General features: G+C 35.1%; 2 protein-coding genes across 2 annotated transcripts in view; both read right to left on the bottom strand.

Annotated features, from left to right (window-relative positions):
- The window catches only part of LOC123525555 (uncharacterized), a 35813-nt gene extending 31596 nt beyond the window's left edge, over positions 1 to 4217 (bottom strand). The window contains exon 1 of the mRNA XM_045304688.2: positions 3793 to 4217. Coding sequence (XP_045160623.1) covers positions 3793 to 3870 — 78 coding nt within the window. The 5' untranslated portion in view covers positions 3871 to 4217. The remainder of the gene's footprint in view (positions 1 to 3792) is intronic.
- Positions 4218 to 8121: 3904 nt separating this feature from the next.
- The window catches only part of LOC123525556 (non-structural maintenance of chromosomes element 1 homolog), a 28032-nt gene continuing 11896 nt past the window's right edge, over positions 8122 to 24257 (bottom strand). Inside the window, exons 2-8 of the mRNA XM_053537760.1 lie at positions 22256 to 22380; positions 17453 to 17580; positions 16982 to 17059; positions 14754 to 14897; positions 13945 to 14061; positions 13391 to 13499; positions 8122 to 12503 (exon numbers count right to left, since the gene is read on the bottom strand). Coding sequence (XP_053393735.1) covers positions 12391 to 12503; positions 13391 to 13499; positions 13945 to 14061; positions 14754 to 14897; positions 16982 to 17059; positions 17453 to 17580; positions 22256 to 22367 — 801 coding nt within the window. The 5' untranslated portion in view covers positions 22368 to 22380 and the 3' untranslated portion in view covers positions 8122 to 12390. The remainder of the gene's footprint in view (positions 12504 to 13390; positions 13500 to 13944; positions 14062 to 14753; positions 14898 to 16981; positions 17060 to 17452; positions 17581 to 22255; positions 22381 to 24257) is intronic.

The following is a 24257-nucleotide window of genomic DNA, read 5'->3' as shown; positions in this document are numbered from 1 at the left end:
CAAAGTAATTTAACTCTTTATTTATTGTGAAGGTGTGTACATTTCAAAATTGAAGTTCAAATTCTTCCGTGTCCTCAGGCGGCAAATGTTTAACATGTAAATCAATTTGTACTAATTTGCTTTAATAATGTAAACATGTTTTATGAGTATAAAAACTTAATTATGATTTCCAATAATAATACCTCATCAATGAGAAATCAAAGTTGACTGAAACGCGGTCGAGGAAAGAATGAATAGTGTACGTTTGTTCGTGCGAGGGTATACCGTGGAGAAGTCTACTTGCTTTTCTTTTTGTATTATAGCAAATGTGTGCCACTTCTAGATATTTTTGTTTAACTGTTAAACATAAGCGGAAAGCAGATCAATACATGTGATGGCATTGCAAAACAAAACCTAAAGCGGGCGAAACAATACTGAAAAGAACAACAGTGAATGAAAATGCAGCTTCCGTTATATCATACATATCAAATCTCGTGAATCTCGTGTCCAGACCTATTCACGAAATTCTAACAATATTCAGTTAATATTGTGTAAGTCTAGCTGGGAAGTTCATTCTTTTGTTCAGATACATTTTATTTCGTTCGCTTCGCTTGTTTATAAAGAAGTAACTGTATAAATAGGAACGTACAATTACTCACGCAAAATTTTGTATCAAACCCAATGTAAAAAGAGAAGTATCAGCGCCGGGTTAACACCATCAAAAACAAAAACATCGGACACATTAAAAAAATGTTTACCGCCTTGGAACGGTCAAATCCCGTAAATGGAATGAAACTGTGGCTTCAAATAGAACTGTTGTTCGCAAATCTTACCTTTAAGTGAAGAAATATCATATAAATAATCTAAACAAATGGTGCTTTAGTAAAAATGCATATGCTGACCCCAAAGAAGTTCGTTCATGTACAGCTTGTGCCTTCGTGTGTACGCATTAGTTTTATTTGTCGTTTTTGAGAAAACGGAGTATATCTAACCATTAAATTGGAAACGTGTCTTAACAATTATATGCATAAGCCTTGTTTGTATCCTGAATTTTAAGACATGTCAACACACATGTCATATGATAATTTTAGTGGCTGAGGAACTCATCCGGGTATATTTTCATGCAATGAACAGGCACCTGGGACAGAAGCACTGATCTTCCGTTAACCAGTTCGATTACTCCATCGCATGCAAGGAATTCTTCTTCTGCTGAGAGGCATGTTATGTTCCTTGTGGTTGATTGTTTATGCAGAAAGTCGGGCTGTCTTTATGACAGGAAAGGAAACCGCCTGCTTGCATATTCAAAAAGGTCGAATATCTCACTCGTGTTGAATGCACAAAATAACAAGCGACAATTCCCTACGTTCCAGTTATTCAACAATCCATTACGTATTTGTTTTATGGCAAATGCATTTTTGATATTTATACTTAGGTGAAAGTATGAATGAATACTGAACAAAAAAACAACAATGTTGACCACTGAAGCTATCCGCAGACAGTGGTATAAGAACATAGTACACCAGTGTCAATACACTTGTAGGTTTTGGCGAAATATGGTGATATTTGACATTATCTCAATTCATGATCTAGGTTCCTATGTTGTACCAGTCATATTTTGCAGTGCTGTACACCGCAAAGCTTCTCAAATGAGAGGGCTCAAAAGCAAAAGGTCGTATGATTCCTGTAAAATCAGTATGCTACAGCAGCGTTTTGAAGTTATTCATAAAAGATTACTGCTCAGGGGATTGTTGTGTGTATGGGGGCAATCAGGCCCAAATTCAACAGGAGACTCTAAGATGTTTTACTGATGCAATGACCAGGCCTAAAAATCTCTAAAAATGTATATAAGTTGGCGTAACGTATACTTCGATGAGAAAAATATAATTACTTTAAAATAATGACTTACATGATATGAAATGCGCAGACAAAATAGTTTAGCCTGAAAATGAACTAATATAAATGATGGGGTTTATGATTAATAACAGTACCAGGGACATAATTTGTCGTCTGCTCGACCTAGATGTTGTACGTCTTAACATCCTGACCGGGAATTTGATGTCGTTACAACTTGATACATTAATCAAACAAGTTTGTGAGCAGGTTTTACACCAAATTTAGTATATAAAATGTATTTGTGCTACCTTAATAATGTACATAAAGTTTTTATGAGTTTTTTCTGCTGTCGTTTTTAGTAGAACTCCGATTTACAACGCAGGGCCACAACCGATTAGGTGTCACAAATTTAGTATTCATGAAGACATATACTTTGAAATACAAAATATGGATATAGAACAGATCGCAATCCAGCTGGCTGGCAATTGCATATTCTGGTCAAAATCAAGGATAATGTTATCCTCCCAGCAAAAATCGAACAATGCTTGCCCAGGCCCAGTGTATATCGCCATAATCGTACTGACCGTGGGTACTATGACCTTATCTACAGATATACGAAGCCCGCCCGGTTAGCTCAGTAGTTTTTAGGTAGAGCGTTGGTCTACAGATCTCGGGGTCGTGAGTTCGATTCTCGGGCTGGGCGTATGTTCTCCGTGACTATTTGATAAACGACATTGTGTCTGAAAGCATTAGTCCTCCACCTCTGATTCATGTTGGGAAGTTGGCAGTTACTTGCGGAGAACAGGTTTGTACTGGTGCAGAATCCAGGAACACTGGTTAGGTTAACTACCCGCCGTTACATGGCTGAAATACTGTTGAAAAATTGGCGTTAAACTCAAAACAAACAAACGGATATACAAGCTGAATCAACATTATGTCCCGTTCGAATGCCCTCAACATTGCTACCAACCTGATTGATTGAATATTTGTATAAACTGAGTCGAATTCGCTGTTGTCAAATTATGATCAAGATCACCACATTATCCTATAAAGTTTCAGACGGACATGTATATACCCTGGAGGCTATTTGAGGTTATTTGTTTATACATTTTCAAGTTAATAAATTTCAGTTAAGCAATGACATACATGCTGATTTGAAGAGAAGCGTTTCTATTTGAAGATATGTTTCTGCGATTTACAAAAATGAATTACATACAAGTCGTTCAATATACATGCAACAAAATGTCGCACGCCTTGAAAGGAGACAAAGTCTTGCACTGTTGCGAAATCTGAATCAGAAGCATTTCAGATATTTGTCTGGACCAAAAAAGGTTTTATACAGGAATTTGTTTTTTCAAATTGTTAATTTTCACTACATTATTTCAAAACTGTACTAAATCAAAACTTTAAAGTCATTCTCAACACTAGAATACAAAAATATTTTTAAAAAAAATAATCAATTCAATGGGCACTGACTGAATCAAATGTGTTAAGGTCTAATCATTTTTATTTCAAATATTCAGGCCCTATTCTGTATTCTGTTTGTTTGAGTATTTTTAATATTCTTAGCTGGACAAAATCATTATCATCTCAAAATACATACTTTTCGTAAATTGCCTTAGTTTTAAAAGTTATAAAATTCTAAATTTCCTATATAAAAATTAAAATCTGCTGTTAACTCTACATGAATTTTAACAAACGTTCGAATTATAATACATTTTTATCTATAACTGCTGATCATACGCTTAGAGATTACATACTTTTTTCAAATTGAGGTAAATGTTTTTTGTTTTTTCTTTGTTGTTGTTTTTTTATCTATCTAGTCGTTTCAAATCTAGTCGTAAAACAAGACAAAAATGACGTATAGAGCATGGACAGGTTATTAGCATACAAAATAGAGTTTTCGTGTCATCGTGAATTCTTTTAAATTGAAGTTTTTATTTTTATTTTATAAGAAAAAAAATTTATAAAGTTACTTACCATAGCTGTGTTTGATATAAAGTTCACAAACAACACTAAACACAAAACGGCTTTAACAATCACAGAAAATCCAGCCATTATGCTTTTACATATATTATTCCAGTATTCCGAGTAAATTAATCCATTTCTCTATATGTCATACTGATATTTGAAAAATGGTTTTTCTTAAACCAGGAAACAAATTTGAAATTAATTACTTAATCACACTTTTTGTCCCAAAAAAAAGAAAGGTTATAAAAAATAATCCGTACAAAATCACGTAATGACAAAAAAAAACGCCTAAATCACGCCATCAGTAGAACGAAGAATAACATTTTAGAAGATTGATAATTGATAAGAATATAGCTAGTGAGAGAAACGAAGATTGAGCAATAATGGAGCATCGGTCCCCTAGTCATCCATCAGCCAGTTGACAGGCCTATCTTCCGTATTGCAACTACTGTTTACGCGAATAAAATGGTCATAAAATATACAAATTACGATATAAATGGTATCGTATACATGTCTAGCTTTTATGTTTTCTGTTTTCTTTGCATTATATTGCAAGCTAATAATTAATAAGAAATAATAATGGTAATAATAATACTGTTTTAAGAATATACGGAAGGGGAGGAATATTTTAAGCAAAATACTGCGCCTTTTGCGGCTAGCACGTGTTTAGGTTCAGATATCACGTGCGGATCTGCGGTTCAATGGTAAAACGTCGGACTACGCAACCATGATGGAGTGGCGAGTTCGAGCCCCTGGTGCTCAAACGTATTTAGTCTTTTGAATTACTTTAAACCTAGGTCCCGCGTGGGTGCTTTACAACGTGAATATTAAACGGGCCTGGAAGTAGACAGGCGGGATGTATTGGGCTTTTGGGTCGGTATGTTCAAGTATCCTTAATGAAATGATCAACATGTCTGGATGATTTGTTTATGTTGATGGCTGTAAATAAACTTTAACCCTTATCATGCTGGACACGATTGATTCTGCCTTTGCGACCAGTGTAGATCATGATCAGCCTGCACATCCGTGCAGTCTGAGCATGATCTGCACTGTTCGCCATTCAGTCAGTATCTTTTTGATAAGTACCCCTTTTAACAGATAATGGTACTGTCCAAATTAGAAGATGGACAGCTTCATTATAGAAATTTAACAGGGTAAGGGTTAACAGTTATTTATTGATTGGAATCAAACTGTATCAACATGCTTTCAACATAGGTGAAATATTTTTTTCAAGAATATTGATTTAAGCAGGTCCTTTGAAATGTTTACATTTCTTTAATCTAGATAGCAAATCAAATACTAATTAGCAAGTGAAATTCATTCGTTTTAACATTGCTTGAAAACCTATTCATGGAAAATATAATTAATGAATTATTTAAAAGGCGTAATTCTTTAATTGCCAAATATCATCAAAATTGTTTAATTATCATATCTGAGTTCATCCTGACAATATATTTTTATTTTAGACCCTTTAATTGCATACAGATTTCTAATATATAATCACCTATGTAGGTATAAGTATTTGCTTTAACTTGATGACCTAAGATCTAAAGAAAAGGTCTTAGTTTTTTTAGTTTTGTTTAGAGTCACACTGGCAAAATTTAGGACATAAAATGACTTCCCAGCTATTGGTGTTGGAGGTAGATCAAGGTGCCCCTTGGGAATGGGCTGCCACCTGGGAAGAACTTTACCCTTGTGTTCAACGCATTCCTGCAATAAGATGTAGTCCAATCTGACTGGAAGCAAGCGAACGTATCAAAAATCTTCAAGAAAGGAGCCTGTGGCAATCCTGCAAACTACATGCCGATTACGCCCACCTCTAATTACAGTAAAGTACTCTAAAACATCATCCACAGTTACATCATAAGACACCATTCTATCATACTAGCAGGATGGTTTCCGGAAGCGACGATCAACAAAAAAGCCATCTACTACTCACGCTTCAAGACCTGTCATCTGCCCTAAACGAAGGTGGACAAGTTGAGGTCACAAACCGGTAAATAGTTTTCCCCATATATTCTATATAAAACTGACATTTTTTAAAGAGCTACCAAATATATAGCTAGACCCATTTCAGAGAACAAATCCTTACCTCATTTTAAAGAGTTATGATAAAATTGATATAAAATGAAGAGAAAAGTAGGGGTCATGTATCTTCTAAGAGAGATTTCTCTTGTCACATTTGCTTACTGTAAAATCACATCAAAATCACACTGCTGTGACCTGGAAGTACTACTCATATTAAAATTGAGCTTCACTTCACTAAATACAACCTGCTCTCCCATTTTTCTACCAAAAATGTCAAAAATACATCCACAATGAAATTTAAACTGAAACTAGCTTTTAGACCTCTGTTGCCATGCCAAGTGAAAAATTAGTGTTCAAAAACCTGTCCGCCATTACGGTGGTTCCTTTACTATAGTTAGGCCTTGATGCTAACACGCAGGCTCACTGGCCCTCCAGATGATCTTGACCGACTGTAGGACTTGGAGAGGAAATGGATGGTGTCCTTCGACCACAGCAAATGCAAGATGATTCGTATAACACACAGGAGAAACCCCGACACAACATATATACAAGTTTCATGGTCAAAACTTGAAACAAGTAAAAGGTGGAAAGTATTTTATATGTAACCATATCAGACAACCTGTACTGGAACACAAAGATGATCACTAAGTAGGCTAACAACGGCTAGGCCTTCCTCAGGAGAGACCTTGCAAGCTGTCTACAAGATATCAAGTGCCCAGTCGTACCAGAACGTTGTCTGGTCCATCCTCAATTATGCCAACACCTTGTTGGACCCACGCATGACTAACAACGTAATTCAGATAGCTGTTCGTCCTCGCGTGAAATCACAAGGCGACAAGCAGTGCAAACTAGGCGATCAGTAAACTTGGAGGAACGCACATTGAATGCAAAGTTGGTGATGGTGTACCACATTACAAACGATCTCATCGACCGCCGATCTGCTCATTTACTGGACAGTCAAACACGCCTCTTTCCCTCGGCAATCGCACGGTGGAACCAGATGCCAAAGCACTAGTCACCATGTCAAAGCTCCCAGGAGATAATGCTGTTTTTATCGTTTTTGATCTGTTTTGTAAATATGGTAGTAGAGCTGCTTTTGTATTGGGGGGAGTGTTTATAAATGCATTTCTTTTTCTCTAATTAGCAATATATTTCCGTTTGTTCGGACAAGGTCCATTGAAAGTTATTACACAAGTTATCTGTATAGCAAATTTGAAGCAGGCACATCTATCATGATAGCAAGTGCTAGTTCAGTCACTTAGTACTTTTTTTTCTATAATTTTTGACCAGATGCGTTGAAGTAAGTGGATTTATACAGACATATCTTTCAGTATTTTGAAGTTGTAAAATTTCACTTTCCTGTAGGTTTGGGCCAGCTCCTTAGGAAACTGTTGTTGCTGTTTATACAAGGATTAAACCAGTATTGGCCACTATAAAACAATCTGTAAAATTTCAATAGTACTTCCTAAATATGCATGGTACATTCATGTCCTGACAGCATGCCAAAGATCCCTTGAAAACTGTAACAGGAATTACCCCAACAAGATCTACAATGGTACTGAGCAATATACAGTATTCTGTAAATATTTTGTAAAATTTCACTTTCCTGTAGGTTTGGGCCAGCTCCTTAGGAAACTGTTGTTGCTGTTTATACAAGGATTAAACCAGTATTGGCCACTATAAAACAATCTGTAAAATTTCAATAGTACTTCCTAAATATGCATGGTACATTCATGTCCTGACAGCATGCCAAAGATCCCTTGAAAACTGTAACAGGAATTACCCCAACAAGATCTACAATGGTACTGAGCAATATACAGTATTCTGTAAATATTTCCAAGGGCTATAACTACTAAAGCAGGCATAGTGGATTCATGTCCTGACAATATGTGCAAGTTCACTTTATAGCAATAAATTTCTGTAACTTTGGGCAAAATCCCTTGAAAATGTATTGGAGCAGTTGTGGGACAAAGAAAGGATGAAAAAAAGCAGCAACTGTATGCCCCTGCCCTTAATGAATTTTTTTTGGGGAGCATAATAAAGATTGGACAGATGGACAAATAAGATGGCATCCTTTTGCCACCCCCATCCCTGTTTCACCCCCACCCCCACCACCACACACACCCATTTTTTTCTTCTTATTTCATGACTTGCATCTTGAATCATTCAAAACAGATCCATTTCAAAACAGATCAAGGTAATCTGTCTTTGGGGCTATAACTTCATTCATCAAGCAATGTTTTATGAAATGAACAAAAATTAATCCTTCTACACTGACTGTGGGGTGGTGATAAAAACAACACTTATGCCTTTTTACTCATTCATTTTACTTAAAAAACAGCATGCATATAAATGCTAAATCTTTCCATTTTAAACACAATGAAGTTATTTAGAAACAGTAACTAAACATCAAATCCTGCTTTTTAACACATTTGATTTATTTAGAAACAGTAGTTAAACATCAATTCTGTCTGCTTTTTAACACCTTTGATTTATTTAGAAACAACTGCCAAACATCACATCTTTCTCCTTTAACATATTTATAACACATTTTTGTTTTATGAAGAAACAGTAACTTAACATCAAATCTTTCTACATCTGAACATATTCAGTTCTTCTAGAACCAATAGCTAGATATCAAATCTAACTGCATTTTAACATGTTCGATTTATTTAGTAACAGTAGCCAAACATAAAAACCCCACTTTTTTTCACTAATTATTTTTTTTAAACTAGCCAAACATCAACATTTTACTACAAATCTAGTCCAATCTATGAACAATAAAATTTGAAACATCAAGACTTTATACCCTTTGACATTCATTTTATTTAAAATTAACGGGCAATTCCAAACAATAAACTTTTGATATTTAAGTTAAATATTCAAATATGGCAAACCGAATATTCAAATATTGATTTGTATTCACTGCGATCTGAGCCTGTAATTCTGAGTAAAAATTCAAAATGTGAAGAAGATGCTATGTTTGCTTTCATAGAAATAAACAGAAAAAACCCACATAACTAAAGACAAAGTTACATCTTATTACATGTATAAAATAACATATGTCTAGAAATAAAGGAAGAAATATTCAGCCAGAAGTATGTATTAACCTAAATTTCAGTATAAATGACTTTCTGTATCCATAAATAACAATAGTCATTAGCTAATTAGTTTTCTTCAACATTTTTATGTAACACTGACACAAATTTAGTTGAAAAAATATGCATTTTTTCTGACATTTTGACCTTATCTTCATGATTTTTGTACATATATATAGAATATGAATAATCAATACAGGGATGGTTATCTTGTCAAACATGGTGTCAATCAAACTGTCAATTACAAACAATTAATAACTATATACATGTATAATCATTGTTTAACTAATGGCCCAAATAAAAATGACGTAAGATACGTGACCCCATAATCTACACGTATAATAATGTATCATGGTCACTGCCCACATGACAGACATAATAAAATATGTGTAAAAATAACTTGTACAGCAGTTAATAATATATCTGTATACTACTGTACGTTAAAGGGGAAACACAGAAATATATGGCAGATGTATGTAGAAACAAAGTGTGAACATTTGTTCAACATTTTTGCACCAAAGCAAAGACAAATCATGTACATTTTCTGTACTAACGTTACAAAGTAAACACATGTTCTTTATGTTTCTGGTCAGTGTACTGGTAAAAAAGAGAAAGCTCATGATACATATTATCAGAACAGACTGGACTAGAATGTTTCCTTATTGAAGTGCATGTACAGTTTTTCTTAATAAAAATTATTTTATAAGTATACTTTGCCTCGATTTTTGACAATTATACTAAAATCTTTAATTTCCTATAAAATATCATTCAATTTTAACTTCAATTAGAAAATGCCATAAAAAATCTAGTTTGCAGAACAAAAGTTAATATCAATGTTTGTAATGGCAATTTTTTATTTGACTTATATTTACACAGACAATCAACTTCACATTTCAACTTCCCTGCAAGGGCCAAAACAGTCAGTTTTTAAAACCAAGGAATGTGCCTGGACCTAACCATCACCTTTACTATAGTCAGCTTGATAACTTAACCACTGAAAGTATCTTAAACCCAACAAAGTAAAGTACAAGTGGTATGAAACCAGAAAATCAAAACTATATAGCCATATAGGCCATACTCAACAACAGAGTTTTGTAAAATCATTAATATTTGCGGGAGACTACTTTTGGAAAATTTCATGGTTTGGTCAATCCGCATTAAATCATATAATGTAAAAGCCCATTCATTTTATCTTTAAAAGTCGAAATCTACAAAATCAAATCCCTGTGAAACAGATTAGGCACAAAACCACAAATTTTCAGGCCAACAAAATGAAATAATTTCACGGGACATTAAACAAATCTTCACAAACTGTAAATATTACTCATAACTTTACATTCAGTTCATCCAGTTCTTTCGGTATAATTTAAGCTAATTACATGTAAATGTTTACAATCTTAAAGTCTTCATGAATGACATTACCAGAATTATATAAACATATTTATAGTTTCTCAAAGGAATGAAAAACCAAATTTATTTCCTTTAATTTACTAATTAGATACGAGTAGATAAACATCAATTAGATCCATGCAAACAGAAAATACATCAATAATGTCTTAACGTATTTAACAATTCCGTTAACTTTGATAGAAACCTCATTCTTACAGAATGTTAATATAAGCATTCTTAGCAGCAGTCTTGCCAAATTGGGCATATTTATTCATGTATTAATTCAAGTCCTACATTACCTTATTATCTACTACTGTCTAGAGCCCAAGGTTATCAAACTGAGTTTGGAGACCATTCTCAAAATATTAACCCTTACCTTGCTAAATTTCTATAAGGAACTTGTCCATCTTTCCATTTGAATAGCAAACAGTGCAGATCTTGATCAGACTGCACAGATGTGCAGGCTGATCATGATCTATACTGGTTGCAAAGACAGAATCATTCATGTCCAGTATGATAAGGGTTAATGTTTAACATCTAATTGGTTGGTTTTTAGCAAACATTTGAAACTGACAAATGGCAAGGTTGCATTTTGAGACTACATCACAAACTCTTTAATTCCTAAACCTCTGACCCGGTCATTCCTTTAAAGCAGAAAGATACAGTTAAACTAGGAATAGCAAACTTTTATTCCTATAAAACTGAGCTTCACTTATTTATACCATTGACTGATCTTGATAAATTGAACAATCAGCAAATTTTAATATTTATACTAAAATGTAAAAGCATTCAAATGAGAGTAAGAAGTGTTATATTTCATGTTTCACCATATCTCAATACTGTGAAATCATTAACTTTCATAAGGCCTAATTTTCCTGGATTTCATGGGTGGGTCTATCCACAAATTTAATCCCAACAAACACACAAAGTTCTCAATCATTTAAGAAATAATATATCCCAAACAGTGATTTGTCATTGAATAAAATCATTGTTTGGAGGCAAAATGTATAGGAATTATATCACAACCGCTCAGTCCAAGTGATATATAATAATACGCATCTGAACGAAAATGATTTTATTCAACAGCAAATTACTGTTGGAGGTACAATATTTTGTTTCTAACATGTTATCAAGGATTATTATGTACATGTACATCATTGACATCTATCAAGTATTTGCCTGTTTTGTGTGGGTTTCCTTTCTAGCGCACCGCTTTGACATTTGACGCTATGACATAATAATTGTGATATACAAGAAGTGAACTGTTGCATAATAACACATAATTTTCAGTTTTCTTATTTTAGCAGGAAAACAAATTGGGTCGTGTTTAGCTTTCAAATTTGAAATCCGCAAATCCATGTCTCTATGGAAGTTTATGCCCATAAAATAAAATTATTAAACAGTTTCTGAACTCAAAGATAACTGCACTACTTTCACCTGAACATTTAATTATTAAGTGCCATGTAATAACATAGAAGCAGTTTAAGAGAGCAAAGAAAGAACTTTTACAATGTCCATAACTAAAACATTAAAACACACGAGTTTAAACCAACTGACACCAGTTCACCAAATGAAAGTTATTTCCATACAAGTTTATTGTAATAGCACCATATGTATCTTCCTAATATATGTACACAAAAAGCAACAAAAAATATCAATTTCAACAATATTGCAAATCCAGTTGTTTTAACAATCCTGAGGCATGCTTTCACAATGGCATAACGTTCATCATGACAACATCCAACACACTTGTATTCTTCATTAGATATCTTAAGAAGTGGAACTCATTTACCAGACAGCTACACTAATCCCAGTTGCAACTTGCTGAGGCAGTATCTTACACAGATCAAACATCTATAAAACAGTTCTGAAACTTTCATTAAGATATGAAATCTGGTTTGATCTCATGAGAACCAAATTATTATCAATGACAGTGCATTTTTTCGCACTTCATTTAATAAGCATCTAGGTATTTTATCAACTGATCTGGGTGACATGTGAGATTTCACAAAACAAGGAGATAACTTTCTGTTGTTCACGATTTCTTTGCACAGTGCTAATGGTTTCTTTATTGGAAAAGTCTACAAGATCTTCATCTCGACTTTCTCTTTCTGGACTGTGATGATGATGATGATGTTGATTGGGGTGAAGAGTCATCAGCCGCTGCTGCTGACGTTGATGGCTGTGGTGAACTGCTTGCATCAACTGAAATGAACACAACAGATTTGAGAAGAAAAAAACTTACAGAAGAATGTCAGATTTTCTAAATTTAGCACAGTGTACCTTACAGGGTGCCGAAAATTTGCCGGTTTGTCGCTTTTGGACCAATTTTCAACTTTTCATACCGATTCGTGAGGTGAAAAAACGAAAAAAGTCAGTCTGGTAAAATTGGAGACAAATATAAATTCCAGTCTGAAATCTCAATACACGATCACCTGTCAAGCAGGAACTTGTTGATCGCACCCTCATTTAATCAAAAATCGTGTCAAACATTCTGATTGCCACCTTGGCAATTGGTCAGTAATTAGCATGTGACACTCCAGTGCTCGCATGGCAAATTCCTAATGTTTGCAGGCAGCTGACAGCAATGCATTAATTAAGTTCTCAGTTAAGTTTCATTTATAAGAATGTAGTTCCTACGGCAGCTTGTGTAGGGGATTTATTGCTGGACAATCTTGATACAAAATGAATACTGTCACTGAATCACTTTCATTTACTGTCACAAGGTACCACAGAGCCAATGACAGACCCTTGACCACAGAGCCAATGACAGACCCTTAACCACAGAGCCAATGACAGACCACTTAAGAATATGTCTACAGTGCAACCTCTGTAGAGCAACACCCTTTGGAAGATACAAATATCGACTGTTATGTAGGGGTTGTTGTTCTGGAGAGGTAAATTTGATAGTATATTTCAGTTTAGAAAAATTTTGATGGTTGTTATAGAGAGGTTTTTGCTTAAGACAGGACCACTCTGGAGAGGTTGTACTGTAGTTGACAATCACTACCTTTGTTTAGTGCTAATCTAACTTATGACTTCTGTGCTATTCATTACACTATAGTAACTCTAAAACATAACTGAAAACTTACTGATCCATGGTTTTTGACACTCTGGACATTTTCTCACAGGGCGATCTTTGAAGAATTTGTATGCACAGTGATTGTGTAGTTTCACCTCACAGTTGCTGCAGTTTTCTCCCTGTAAAACACACAAATATGAAAGAGGGAAGTAATCCTGTTACCAAATAGTTTTATTACTGTGCAGTTTTCTCCCTTTGCTTCATAGAAAGAAAACAATAACTTATTGGTACCTAGAGCCTTCATTTTCATAAATGTGATGGAAATACAATATTCTCTGGGACTATGGAGGTCAGAGATTTTTATTTACCATGCAGATGAAAGAAACAATTTCAAATGAAAAAGAATAGACAGATATACAATACTTCTTTAAACATATTTAAATAAAGAAAACTTAGCTACTGCAGTTTTTACATCATTATATCCTGCGATATGATAACACAAAACAATGTCCCTGAACTGACATTTCTTCGATGGTTATATGTGAATTTAGTTAAATTTTACATAAGAGAAAGGAGCTAATTTCTAAAAGGCGGAAAACATGTGAAGGGAGGATATTTCTATACCTGTACACAAAGCTTTTTACACATGTTACATCTCATCGCCACCTCAAACATCTCAAGGATATACTGCTCCAGCTCCAATAATCCTCTGGTACCGATGTAAACACAACCATTTTCCAACTGAAATTATAGAGAAATATGATCTATTTTTAAAGCCAACACTGGTGACAAAATATCTCATTATTATGTAGAAACAATCTCAACCTAAAGTGAAGCTGTCTAGTGCTTTAAATCAGAAAGATCTTGTTTTAATTTGAAGAACAAAGCTAGAATTACAGGGTAAGAAACAAACTCGTATATTTTCAAAACATTATAGAACAAGACCAAAGGTTATAAAACTGTTTCAGAGACCAGTCCCAGAATGCAGCCTTGCTATTGGTCAATTTCAAGATTGCATTATGAATCAACCAACCAGATGAGTCTGCTGTCAGGCTAGCCTCCAAACTGGTATTTATAACTTTGGGCACAGAACCCACATTGTAAAATTTTCTACAACTAAAGAATGTAAAAAGTTTCTTTCAGTATCAGTCAGTATACAAACCATTGATCATGATGAAATTTAATAGAGAATGGTTCTACATTTTTGCTTAAAGCCCTTTAAAATGAGTTAATTCAAAACTAATGGAACATTCAGCATCTTTGAGCCAGGTTCAATCTCAAAAAAACAGTTTATTAATAGACATTTACTAATGCACTAACACATATGACAATCAATTCCATTCATGACAGGTTTTAAATCTGGGTTATCTGTCCATGTTATGAGCATGGCAATGTTACCTTCATCACAGAAACAGAGTAAGAAACATAGTAACCTTTCCAATCCATTTATCTCTTATCAACCTGCTCAACAGTTGTTCTGCGTCACTTTTGGACATTTTCTTGGTCAAGCTATCAACAATGTTAACAGCAGCCATAGATCCTATAGAACCACTGTCTGACAGTACTATCTGTTCAACCTGCAAGTAAAACCATTACAAATATTTCAACAAGAAATTACATGGCAGTTTATATCATCATCAACTCTACTTCAGCCTGCAAAACACTTCAACATTATCTCCAACAATAGGTGAAATGGGTAGAACTTTAGAACATTCGTTTAATCAAAGTAAGAGGCATGTCTTACATATTTTAGCAACCCTACACCCATATATCTTTAATATACCCTTCAAGAATAAACCGTAAAACCAATACCGTATGAACAAGGCAGTCTGAAAGACAGCTAAATCCCCCGCCGCTGTTATGAATAGTGAAAGGGGATTTAGGAGATACAGAGTGGACACAACATGGAAGGCTAAAACCTCTGACCCCGAGTCGTGACTTCGACCTTGAGCCAACATGGCTGACTCATGAGTTCTGAACATCGTCTTGATGAAGTGATCATTTAATCCAGGTTTCATAAAAATCCTTCAAGGGGTTTATGAGATAGAGGGAACACAAAATGGAAGGCTCAAATTTTGACCCTAAGTTGTAAACTTGACCTTGAGCCGGCATGGCTGACTCGAGTTCTGCACATCATCTTGATGAAGTGCTCATTTGACCCAAGTTTTATCAAATTCCTTCAAGGGGTTTAGGAGATATAGAGCGGACACAAAATGGAAGGCTAAAACCTGTGACCTTGACCTTGAGCCGGCATGGCTGACTCATGAGTTCTGCACATGGTCTTGATGTGATGATCATTTGACACGAGTGTTACGGACAGACGGACGGAGACCATTCCTATAACCCCCCGCCACAAGTGGGGGATTAAAAATATCTATGGATGGGCATTTCTAAAGACTTGTCTTGCAACACCCACATTAATAAAGTATTCACAACGGGCTGAACAAGAAAACAACATAAAATCTCTGACCTCTAAGTGTGACCTTGACCTGTAAGTTAGAGGTAGTATGGGCAAGTATTGAACATGACATGTTATCTTTTTATGGTGGATATTGAAGAAATGTTATTTTAAATATTCACCATCAAAATAGTTACAAAGCAGACAAAAATGGCCATAAATCTAAGAACTTTAAAACAGATCTTGTCCTTCAAGGTATATTTTGAATCTTGATTATGACATGCCATCTTGTTATGATGATAGTCTGTGTCCAGTTAAATAAATATCTATGCATGAATAAGAAAGTATAAGAGCAGAAAAGAAAAATGACCTTAAACCTTCGACTTCAATGAATGACCTTCACTTTTGAGCTAAGGGTCTGGGTCTTGCATGCAACATGTCATCCTGTTAAGGGCTTTTGGTAATTACTATTGCAAAATTATTTCAAAGTACATTGTATGAAAATGCACAACAAAGTTGTTGGCTAGATATGATTTTGTGCACACACAATTATCCAAACGCACAGACACACACATGGACAGGGGTAGTACCCCAAGCCCCATTTTATGGGTATCATAAGAAGACTTAACACACAATAAAAACACCCAACTGGAAAGAGAACTGCAGTTTCTCCTTAAACAAATCTGCAACAAATTGATACCAAGCAACCAAGTTTAGTTCTTACTGATTCATTTTTGGTTTTGCTGTAACACCAGCCTAAATCTTATCAAGTCCTTCCAAGACCCTGACCAAAACCCTTTGAAATCCAAGCTGAGATGCTTACATCTTATCCAAACCGCAAGTGTAAAAGTAAAATTTGCATCTTTAATCATGCTTTTTTACACCTTTAAATTTACTTGAAAACTGCTTTATGAGCTAGTCAGCTATTTTTTCAAATTCAGTTTGTTTTAAATCCAACTTAAGCAGCCATATTTATTAACAGCCCAATTTGTGTTATTCCCTTGGCTGACTGCTTCATACAGGTTTCATTGTATTTCAGTTATGTAACATTGTTCAGTTGACTTAACCATTGTTCCTGAATTATGTACCAGTGAGTAACTTACTACTTCCCTACATGAATTTGAGGGGCAGGCAAAATTACTTCAGACCATTCTGTGAAATCCTCACAGGAAATATTGGTCTCTCAAAGAGATCAAACTCATGACCTTTTGGAATTTAATCCTGTGCTGCTAAACTTTACAACTGATCTCTATCATGACTTACTAATTTCTTGAAATACTGTAAATCATTTTCGGCATAAGATGTGGCTAACAGTGTGATACTGGTTTCAGTCGTGTTAACCTGAAATGCACAAGCCTTTACTTAACAAATTGATTTAATTAGAAATAAAAGTACTAAAAAAGTGCACCGTATCTATCACTTATTCTTTAAGTAGTTTGCTAAATCCTTCTAACTTAGAAGTTCTAAGCCATTGTGAATAACTGCTAGCTAATTACATCAACATGAAAGTCACTATGCACACAAAGGATACACTGTGAAAATTATCAGACAAGTCTTTAACAATGATGGAGATAAAACAAAATTTAATATTTTTAGCATCCAGGTCAAAACTGTTGAATTTCAGACAACATATTCATGAATACTGGCCAAGAAAATATACCACTTGAAGTATAACATATATTTTACTCCAGCTGTATATACTTTTCACATTTACCATGTCCAATTAGTACTTACAAGTCCATAATGACTGGTGCCGTCTATTTCATCTATCACTTTCCGTATTTCCATTCCAAACACCCGTATCACATCATTAATACTGTGCACATAACGAAGCAAATGTTGTCTTTTATCATCTATAGGTTCTATATTTGCAAAACAGAACAAAAACATGTACTTAGATAGAACAATTTTTCACTTTTTAAAGTTCTATGCTTGTTTCATATATTTATGCTATAGTCAAAGTTAAAAGGTCTGGTGCCATGCCATCTAGTTATTCAAGAACAGCAATTATTAATGTTCTGAACAACTTTTAACATTGACCTTTTATGAAATGCTTCAAAATCACAGCTAAGAAGTGAATATTTTAAATATAAGCTTGTTAAAATCTTGTTTAATGGGTTCTGATGTGCAGTTTTCAAAAAAAACAACAAGGAGCTGCGTTCAATAAACGCTTGATGCCCCCGGTGGCATCCTTGTCGATACAAAGCAACCTTAGTCCAAAACAAGGTCAAGTTCAAGGTCAAGGTCAAACTGAGGTCAGGTGATGTCTGAAGATGAGGAATGGTCACAGGTTACATCTGCATTAGTATCAAGTCATTCTATTTGGGGGTATTGGTGCTAGACGAAACGTTCCCATTTGGTTAACCTCGTACGGACAGACAAACAAAAGGACAGGACAATCACTATATGCCTCCGCATCAGTAGATGCTGGGGGCATAAAAAACAACTTCGAACATGTGCTGAAATGAGATATTTAAAGTCCCAAAATTGCCAAAACGGCAAAAATATGTTTAATTTAAATATTACGGTATATGGAAATTGTTGCTTGTCATTACCTATCTACTAACATCTATGCGAGGATGAAATAGCATATGAAGAATGATTAAAGAACAAAGTTCCCTCCAGACAAACAAGAACTGTCATAGGACAGCAATGCTCGGCTATTCAACAGCCTTGTCAATTGAATGAAGCTAAAAATCCCACTGACAAAACTCCCCCTTTGATTTTATTACATAAAAACATTAACATCTTTAAACAAGAGGGTCATGATGACCTGTTCAACTTGGCCTTGGGATCATCAAGATAAACATTCTGACCAAGTTTCATGAAGATAGGGTCATAAATGTGGCCTCTAGTGTGTTAAAGGTGGTCAATCACATTTAAACAACATTTAATGACATTTTTTACTTTTTGTATATTCTGGTAGAGAATTATTTAAGGAACAAAAAGACCGATTACATAGAGTTAGATTCCTATTTGAAATGTATATTTTATTATTTTTATAAAATTTTGTAATTACTCCCCTTTAATATGAAAGTATATAAAAAGCTGGGTATTTCTTTTTATTTCGATACACTGTCTAGTTTTACATTTGCATTTGATAGACATATCAACTATTGAACTTTCTGAACCAAATTGCAAGTTTTAAAGCTGTGTGTAGCTTCTGAATTCATTTATTTCCAATCTACCTTGGTTGCGCAACCAAGATAGGCAAAGGGAGGTAATAATAATTTTTCAAACTTGCATTTCTAATGAATTCTATCTAAATACATAATTTTTAATGCAAATATTTTACAAATATATTACAATATGTCTAATATTTATACATTTCCTTAGGCAAAGTATGTTTATCAAATTTATACTTATGATAAAATAACTCTATCTTGGTTGGGCAATCAGGATAGGAAAATGAAATTTTAAAAATACCTCCAGTGAAAATCTAATTTGTATTAAGTGTTAAGTGAACATAAATGAGTGTAAATGATCAGATGCTAAAGTTTCGAACAAATCCGTTACATAGCCAAAATCTGATTATCCACCTTTAACAAGCTTTTCCTTCGATTTGACCTGGCAAGCTAGTTTTCGACCCCACATGACCCAGTTTCGATCCAGGCCCAGAGATCATCAAGATAAACATTCTGTGCAAGTTTGCATAAAATCAAAGCATAAATGAAACCTCTATATGCTGAAAAAGCCAATATAAAATATTTCCCCCTTTTCAGGGGCAGTAACTCTAGTGCCCATGATGGAATCTAGCCTGTTTTCGAAAGGAACTAAGATATTATTGTGACTTAAGTTGTGTGTTAGTGTGATTAAAATCCGATGTAAAATGTCACTTCTCTTACGTTCACAAGGTAAAGTTTAGCTCCTTCAAGGGTAAGTCAGGGGCCGTAACTCTGGAACCTATGATTGGATCTGCCATCAAGGAATCCAAAATCTATTGTTGTTAGAGATATTTTGCAAGTTTGTATCAAATCAAACCATAAATGAAGTCTCCATATGACAGCAAAAGCCAAAATAGCAATTTTTGGCCCTTTAAGGGGCCATAACTCTGGAACCCATGATTAGATCTGGCCAGTTTTCAAAAGGAACAGAGAAATTACACCAATACAAGTTGTGTGCAAGTTTTATTAAAATCATTTGCAAAATGTGGTCTCTATCGTGTTCACAAGCCAAACAAGAGGGCCCTGAAGGCCCTGTATCGCTCACCTGAAGAAAGTAGGTCAGCAGGTCACATTCATGGTAGCTGAAGTTAGTTTCAAGATCGGTGTCGGGCCTGCCAGCTGTCAAAAGGACTAGGAGTTGCACATGACAGTCTGTCTCATTGAGACAAACATTTACGCCAAATAAAAAATGACTGCAAAAAGTTACAATATAAGTTATTTATAGTAACAACAAAGGGAAGTAAATCTTTAAAAAAATCTAAGTCCACACAAAAATCCTTACCAGTAGAGATAGGTCAAAATACACTTCAAAATTGGATGTAACATGCATATTGTACTACAGAAAAGTGGTCTTGATTTTTCCCTATGACCAGTAATAAACTAGGGGTCTGGGTCTTGCACATGACACCTCATCTCATTATAGGGAACATTTATGCCAAGTAATTTCAAAATCCCTTCATCAATGGCAGAGTTATGAACCGGACAAGAAACAGACCATGTTAACCTTTGACCTCTAAGTGTGACCTTGACCTTGGAGCTAGGGGTCTGGGTCTTGCTCATGACAAGTCGTCTCATTATGGTGAACATTTATGCCAAGTTGTTTCAAAATCCCTTCATGGATGGCAGAGTTATGGACCGGACACGAAAAACAGACCATGTTAACCTTTGACCTCTAAGTTTGACCTTAACCTTGGAGCTAGGGGTCTGGGTCTTGCACATGACACTTTGTCTCATTATGGTGAACATTTACGCCATGTTATTTCAAAATCCCTTTATAGATGGAAGAGTTACAGCCTGGACAAGAATTTACCAGACGGATGGACAGTGCGATTTTAATATGGCCACCTTCAGGGGGGCATAAAAAGTTACAATATAAGCTATTTATAGTTACAACAAAGGGAAGTAATTCTAGGTTCTTGCACATAACGGTGAACAATTGTGCATCAAAATCCCTCCATGCATGAAGAAGAAATGCACAGGACAGTCATTATTGAATTTAACCTTTGACCTCCAAGTGTGACCTTGATCTTTGAGATAGGAACCTGCGGTTTGCGCATGACACTCTGTCTCACTGAGGTTAACATTCAAGCCAAATATAAATGAGATTGCTCCATGCATGTCAAAGTTATGGTCCGGACAAACAAATCCTGACGGACACACGGACGCACGCACATACATCGAACAGCCATTTGGACAACTATGTCTTAGCTTCCGCAAGCAGGCTCGACAAAAAGACTTGACCTAGATTTGAACTTGACCTAAAGATCATCAAGATTAACTGACCAAGTTTCATTATGGTATGGTCATAAATGTGGCCTCTAGAGTGTTAACTAGCTTTTCCTCTGATTTGACCTGGTGACCTAGTTTCTGACTCCACTTGACCTAGATCTGAACCTAAAGATCATCGAGATTAACATTCTGACAAGTTTCATAAAGATACAATGATAAATGTGACCTCTAGAGAGTTAACAAGCTTTTCCTTTGATTTGACCTGGTGACCTAGTTTATGATCCCACCTGACCAAGATTCAAACTTGACCTGATGATCATAAAGATCAACATTCTAACAAAGTTTCATGAAGATACGGTCATAAATGTGGCCTCTAGAGTGTTAACAAGCTTTTCCTTTGATTTGACCTGGTGACCTATCATTGGACCCCAGATGACCCAATATCGTACTTGTCCAAGATTTTTATTGACAGTAACATTCTGATCAAGCCTCATTAAGATTGGGCCAAAATTGTGACCTCTAGAGTGTTAACAGTCAAATTGTTGAGGACAGACACAGGGCGATCACAAAAGCTCACCTTAGCTAGGTGAGCTAAAAATAGCAAATAATTTTGCCCCTTTAAGGGGCATTAACTCTGAAACACATGATGGGATCTGGCCAGCTTTCGCAAGGACCCGAGATATTATGCCAATACAACTTGTGTGCAAGTTCTATTAAAATCAATTTCAAAATGTGATCTTTATTGTGTTCACAAGCCAAAAATAGAAAATTTTGGCCATTTAAGGGGCCACAACTCTGGAACTCATGAAAGGAATGAAGAGATTATGCCCATACAAGTTGTGCGCAAGTTTGATTAAAATCGGTTGCAAAATGTGGTCTCTATTGTGTTCACAAAAAACTGTGAATGGACGGCAGACGGACGACTGACGATCATGTGTGACAGATGAGCCTAAAATCAACAAAAATTAAAAAATAGTTTTTAATGGAATGAAGGAAATATCTAGATTATTAGTAGATATGTTTGAAAAAAAATCTAAATTTGAGCTATTTGTCCTTGGTCAAATTGAGCTGAGGTGGTTAGGGGTTGACGAAGGAGTGTTGAGTGATGGATTTTGTATTTCAAGGAGAATATGTTATCTCTTACCTTCATACTTATCACAGCAGCTCTGCAACAATTTGAAGACATCATTAGCATTCAGGATTCCCTTTGACATAAAAGATTGAAGGAACATACGATGTGTGTCTCTATATGCCATTGTTCTCTTTAAACTGAAAATATAAATCATATTCTTTAAACAGCCAGTTACCTCTGACAGGCCATCATGTTGGGGCCATAGATATGTATTTCACAGAAATTCTTTAAACTTTGTATACTGAATGCAAATGATGACTAAAACAGAAATATAGACTAAAATGCAGTTTCCTTGCCTTAATCTTGAATTATCTGCCCTTGCAAATTGGATTTTTTAGTATTTTTTTAGTATTTTCTGATTTTCAAGGACAGATAATTCAAGATCAAGCACCGGTTCCAATGATTTTAATACATATTTCCATTTTAAACTTGATTCACAGTCAGAACACACAAGTTTAAAGAAATTCTGTCTGTAGAAAATTTTTTGCCTATATACATAGGGGAAACTATCAGATGTGTCTTTAATTGACAGGGTAATATAATGCAGTACAAGGCTTTTTCCCCTATAAATCTACCTCAAGTATGGGAGGTAATCCCAAAGCAAACAAGAGTGCCAGACTGTCACAAAATACGCCCTTCTAAATATCCAGTAAAGGTAATAATCATTATAATGTTGATGTTGTATGCCTTGTTAATCCAAAAAACGAGTAAGAGGGAATCAAGGTATTTGTGAGGTTCCATGTGGGATGAAAGTTTGGTGAAAATCGGATGAAAACTGTTCGATATAGTGAGCGGACAAGGCTAAATTTGCGGTCTTTCAAGTAATTCAAGGGCCATAATCCAACAGTGCCTGGGGCTATTTGGGTGGTTATTGAACTTTGCCGAGATATTATGCCTGCAAACATTGTCAGCAAGTTTGGTCAAAACTGTATGACTTAGAGAGCGGGCATGCTTTTAGCGCCAAATGAGCATAGTTCCTGGTATATTTTTGTTGCCTTTAGATAACCACCTGTTCACACTCGCACTTCTGTTTTTTTTTTAATTTTCTTGTTTTCGTGTGGTGGGTGGTGTGTAAATGCATTGCATTCCTGGTGGGTTTTTTTTATATATAAAAGGGGGTCTTTTTTATACAGACTTGTGTTGGCTTGATTATTCCTGTTCAGGAAGTTTAAATCTCGTCGATTTCCACCAGTTTGACCCAAACTACTTTAGACGTAGTGGCAGACATACTGTAAATGTCTGTGAAATCAGTCTGCTTTGCAGACGAAAAATTGAGACAACCATCTTGGCAAGAACTGAAATGAAATTATGGGGCACATAATATGGACATAAGCAATACTAAACAAAACTGGAGACAAAACTATAAGGCAGTGGCTACGATTCCGGTACCGTAATCCTAGCCTCCGATTCTAGGATTACGGAAGTTCCGTATTCCTAGACAACCCTTTGAGGATAGGCTAGGATTACGGAAGTATTTAGGAGACATCAAATATTTGTTGACATGCATAAATGATGTTGTAAACTTACTTATTTCACTTAAAATAGCGAAAACGAAATAGAAAAACGTACACGGATGTTGATTTCGCCCGATTCTATATGCGCGGAAATGTAAAGTGACCGGCAAAATCAAATCATAAAATTGAAAGCATATTTTTGAAAATCCTTTTGAGCTATTATTAAGAATATAATTCCTTGTCTGCCTACCAATTAAAAAATAATAATAAATATATTTAGTATAAAAAAACACTCTGACCCTTGTATTTCTATAATATTCCGCACACCGCCATTAATATATTGTTTAAGAATATACTAACCCAAAATGGCTGATCGATAACACGAAATAATAGGGCGGGCATGCTGTTTCAAAGCCCAGGGGTGACTAACTCAAAGGTCCCTTAAGTTCTAAGGTGGTCGTAACGTCACCTTTTCTTGCTCGTAGGGATTTTTTTGATTAACTCAATCTTCTCGTAAGATACGAGATACCTTAAGTAATGCCGTATCTTAAGGTAAAAAA

The sequence above is a fragment of the Mercenaria mercenaria genome, chromosome 3 (assembly GCF_021730395.1).
Source record: "Mercenaria mercenaria strain notata chromosome 3, MADL_Memer_1, whole genome shotgun sequence".
Lineage (NCBI taxonomy): Eukaryota > Metazoa > Mollusca > Bivalvia > Venerida > Veneridae > Mercenaria > Mercenaria mercenaria.
This window is presented reverse-complemented; position numbering and strand designations above follow the sequence as displayed.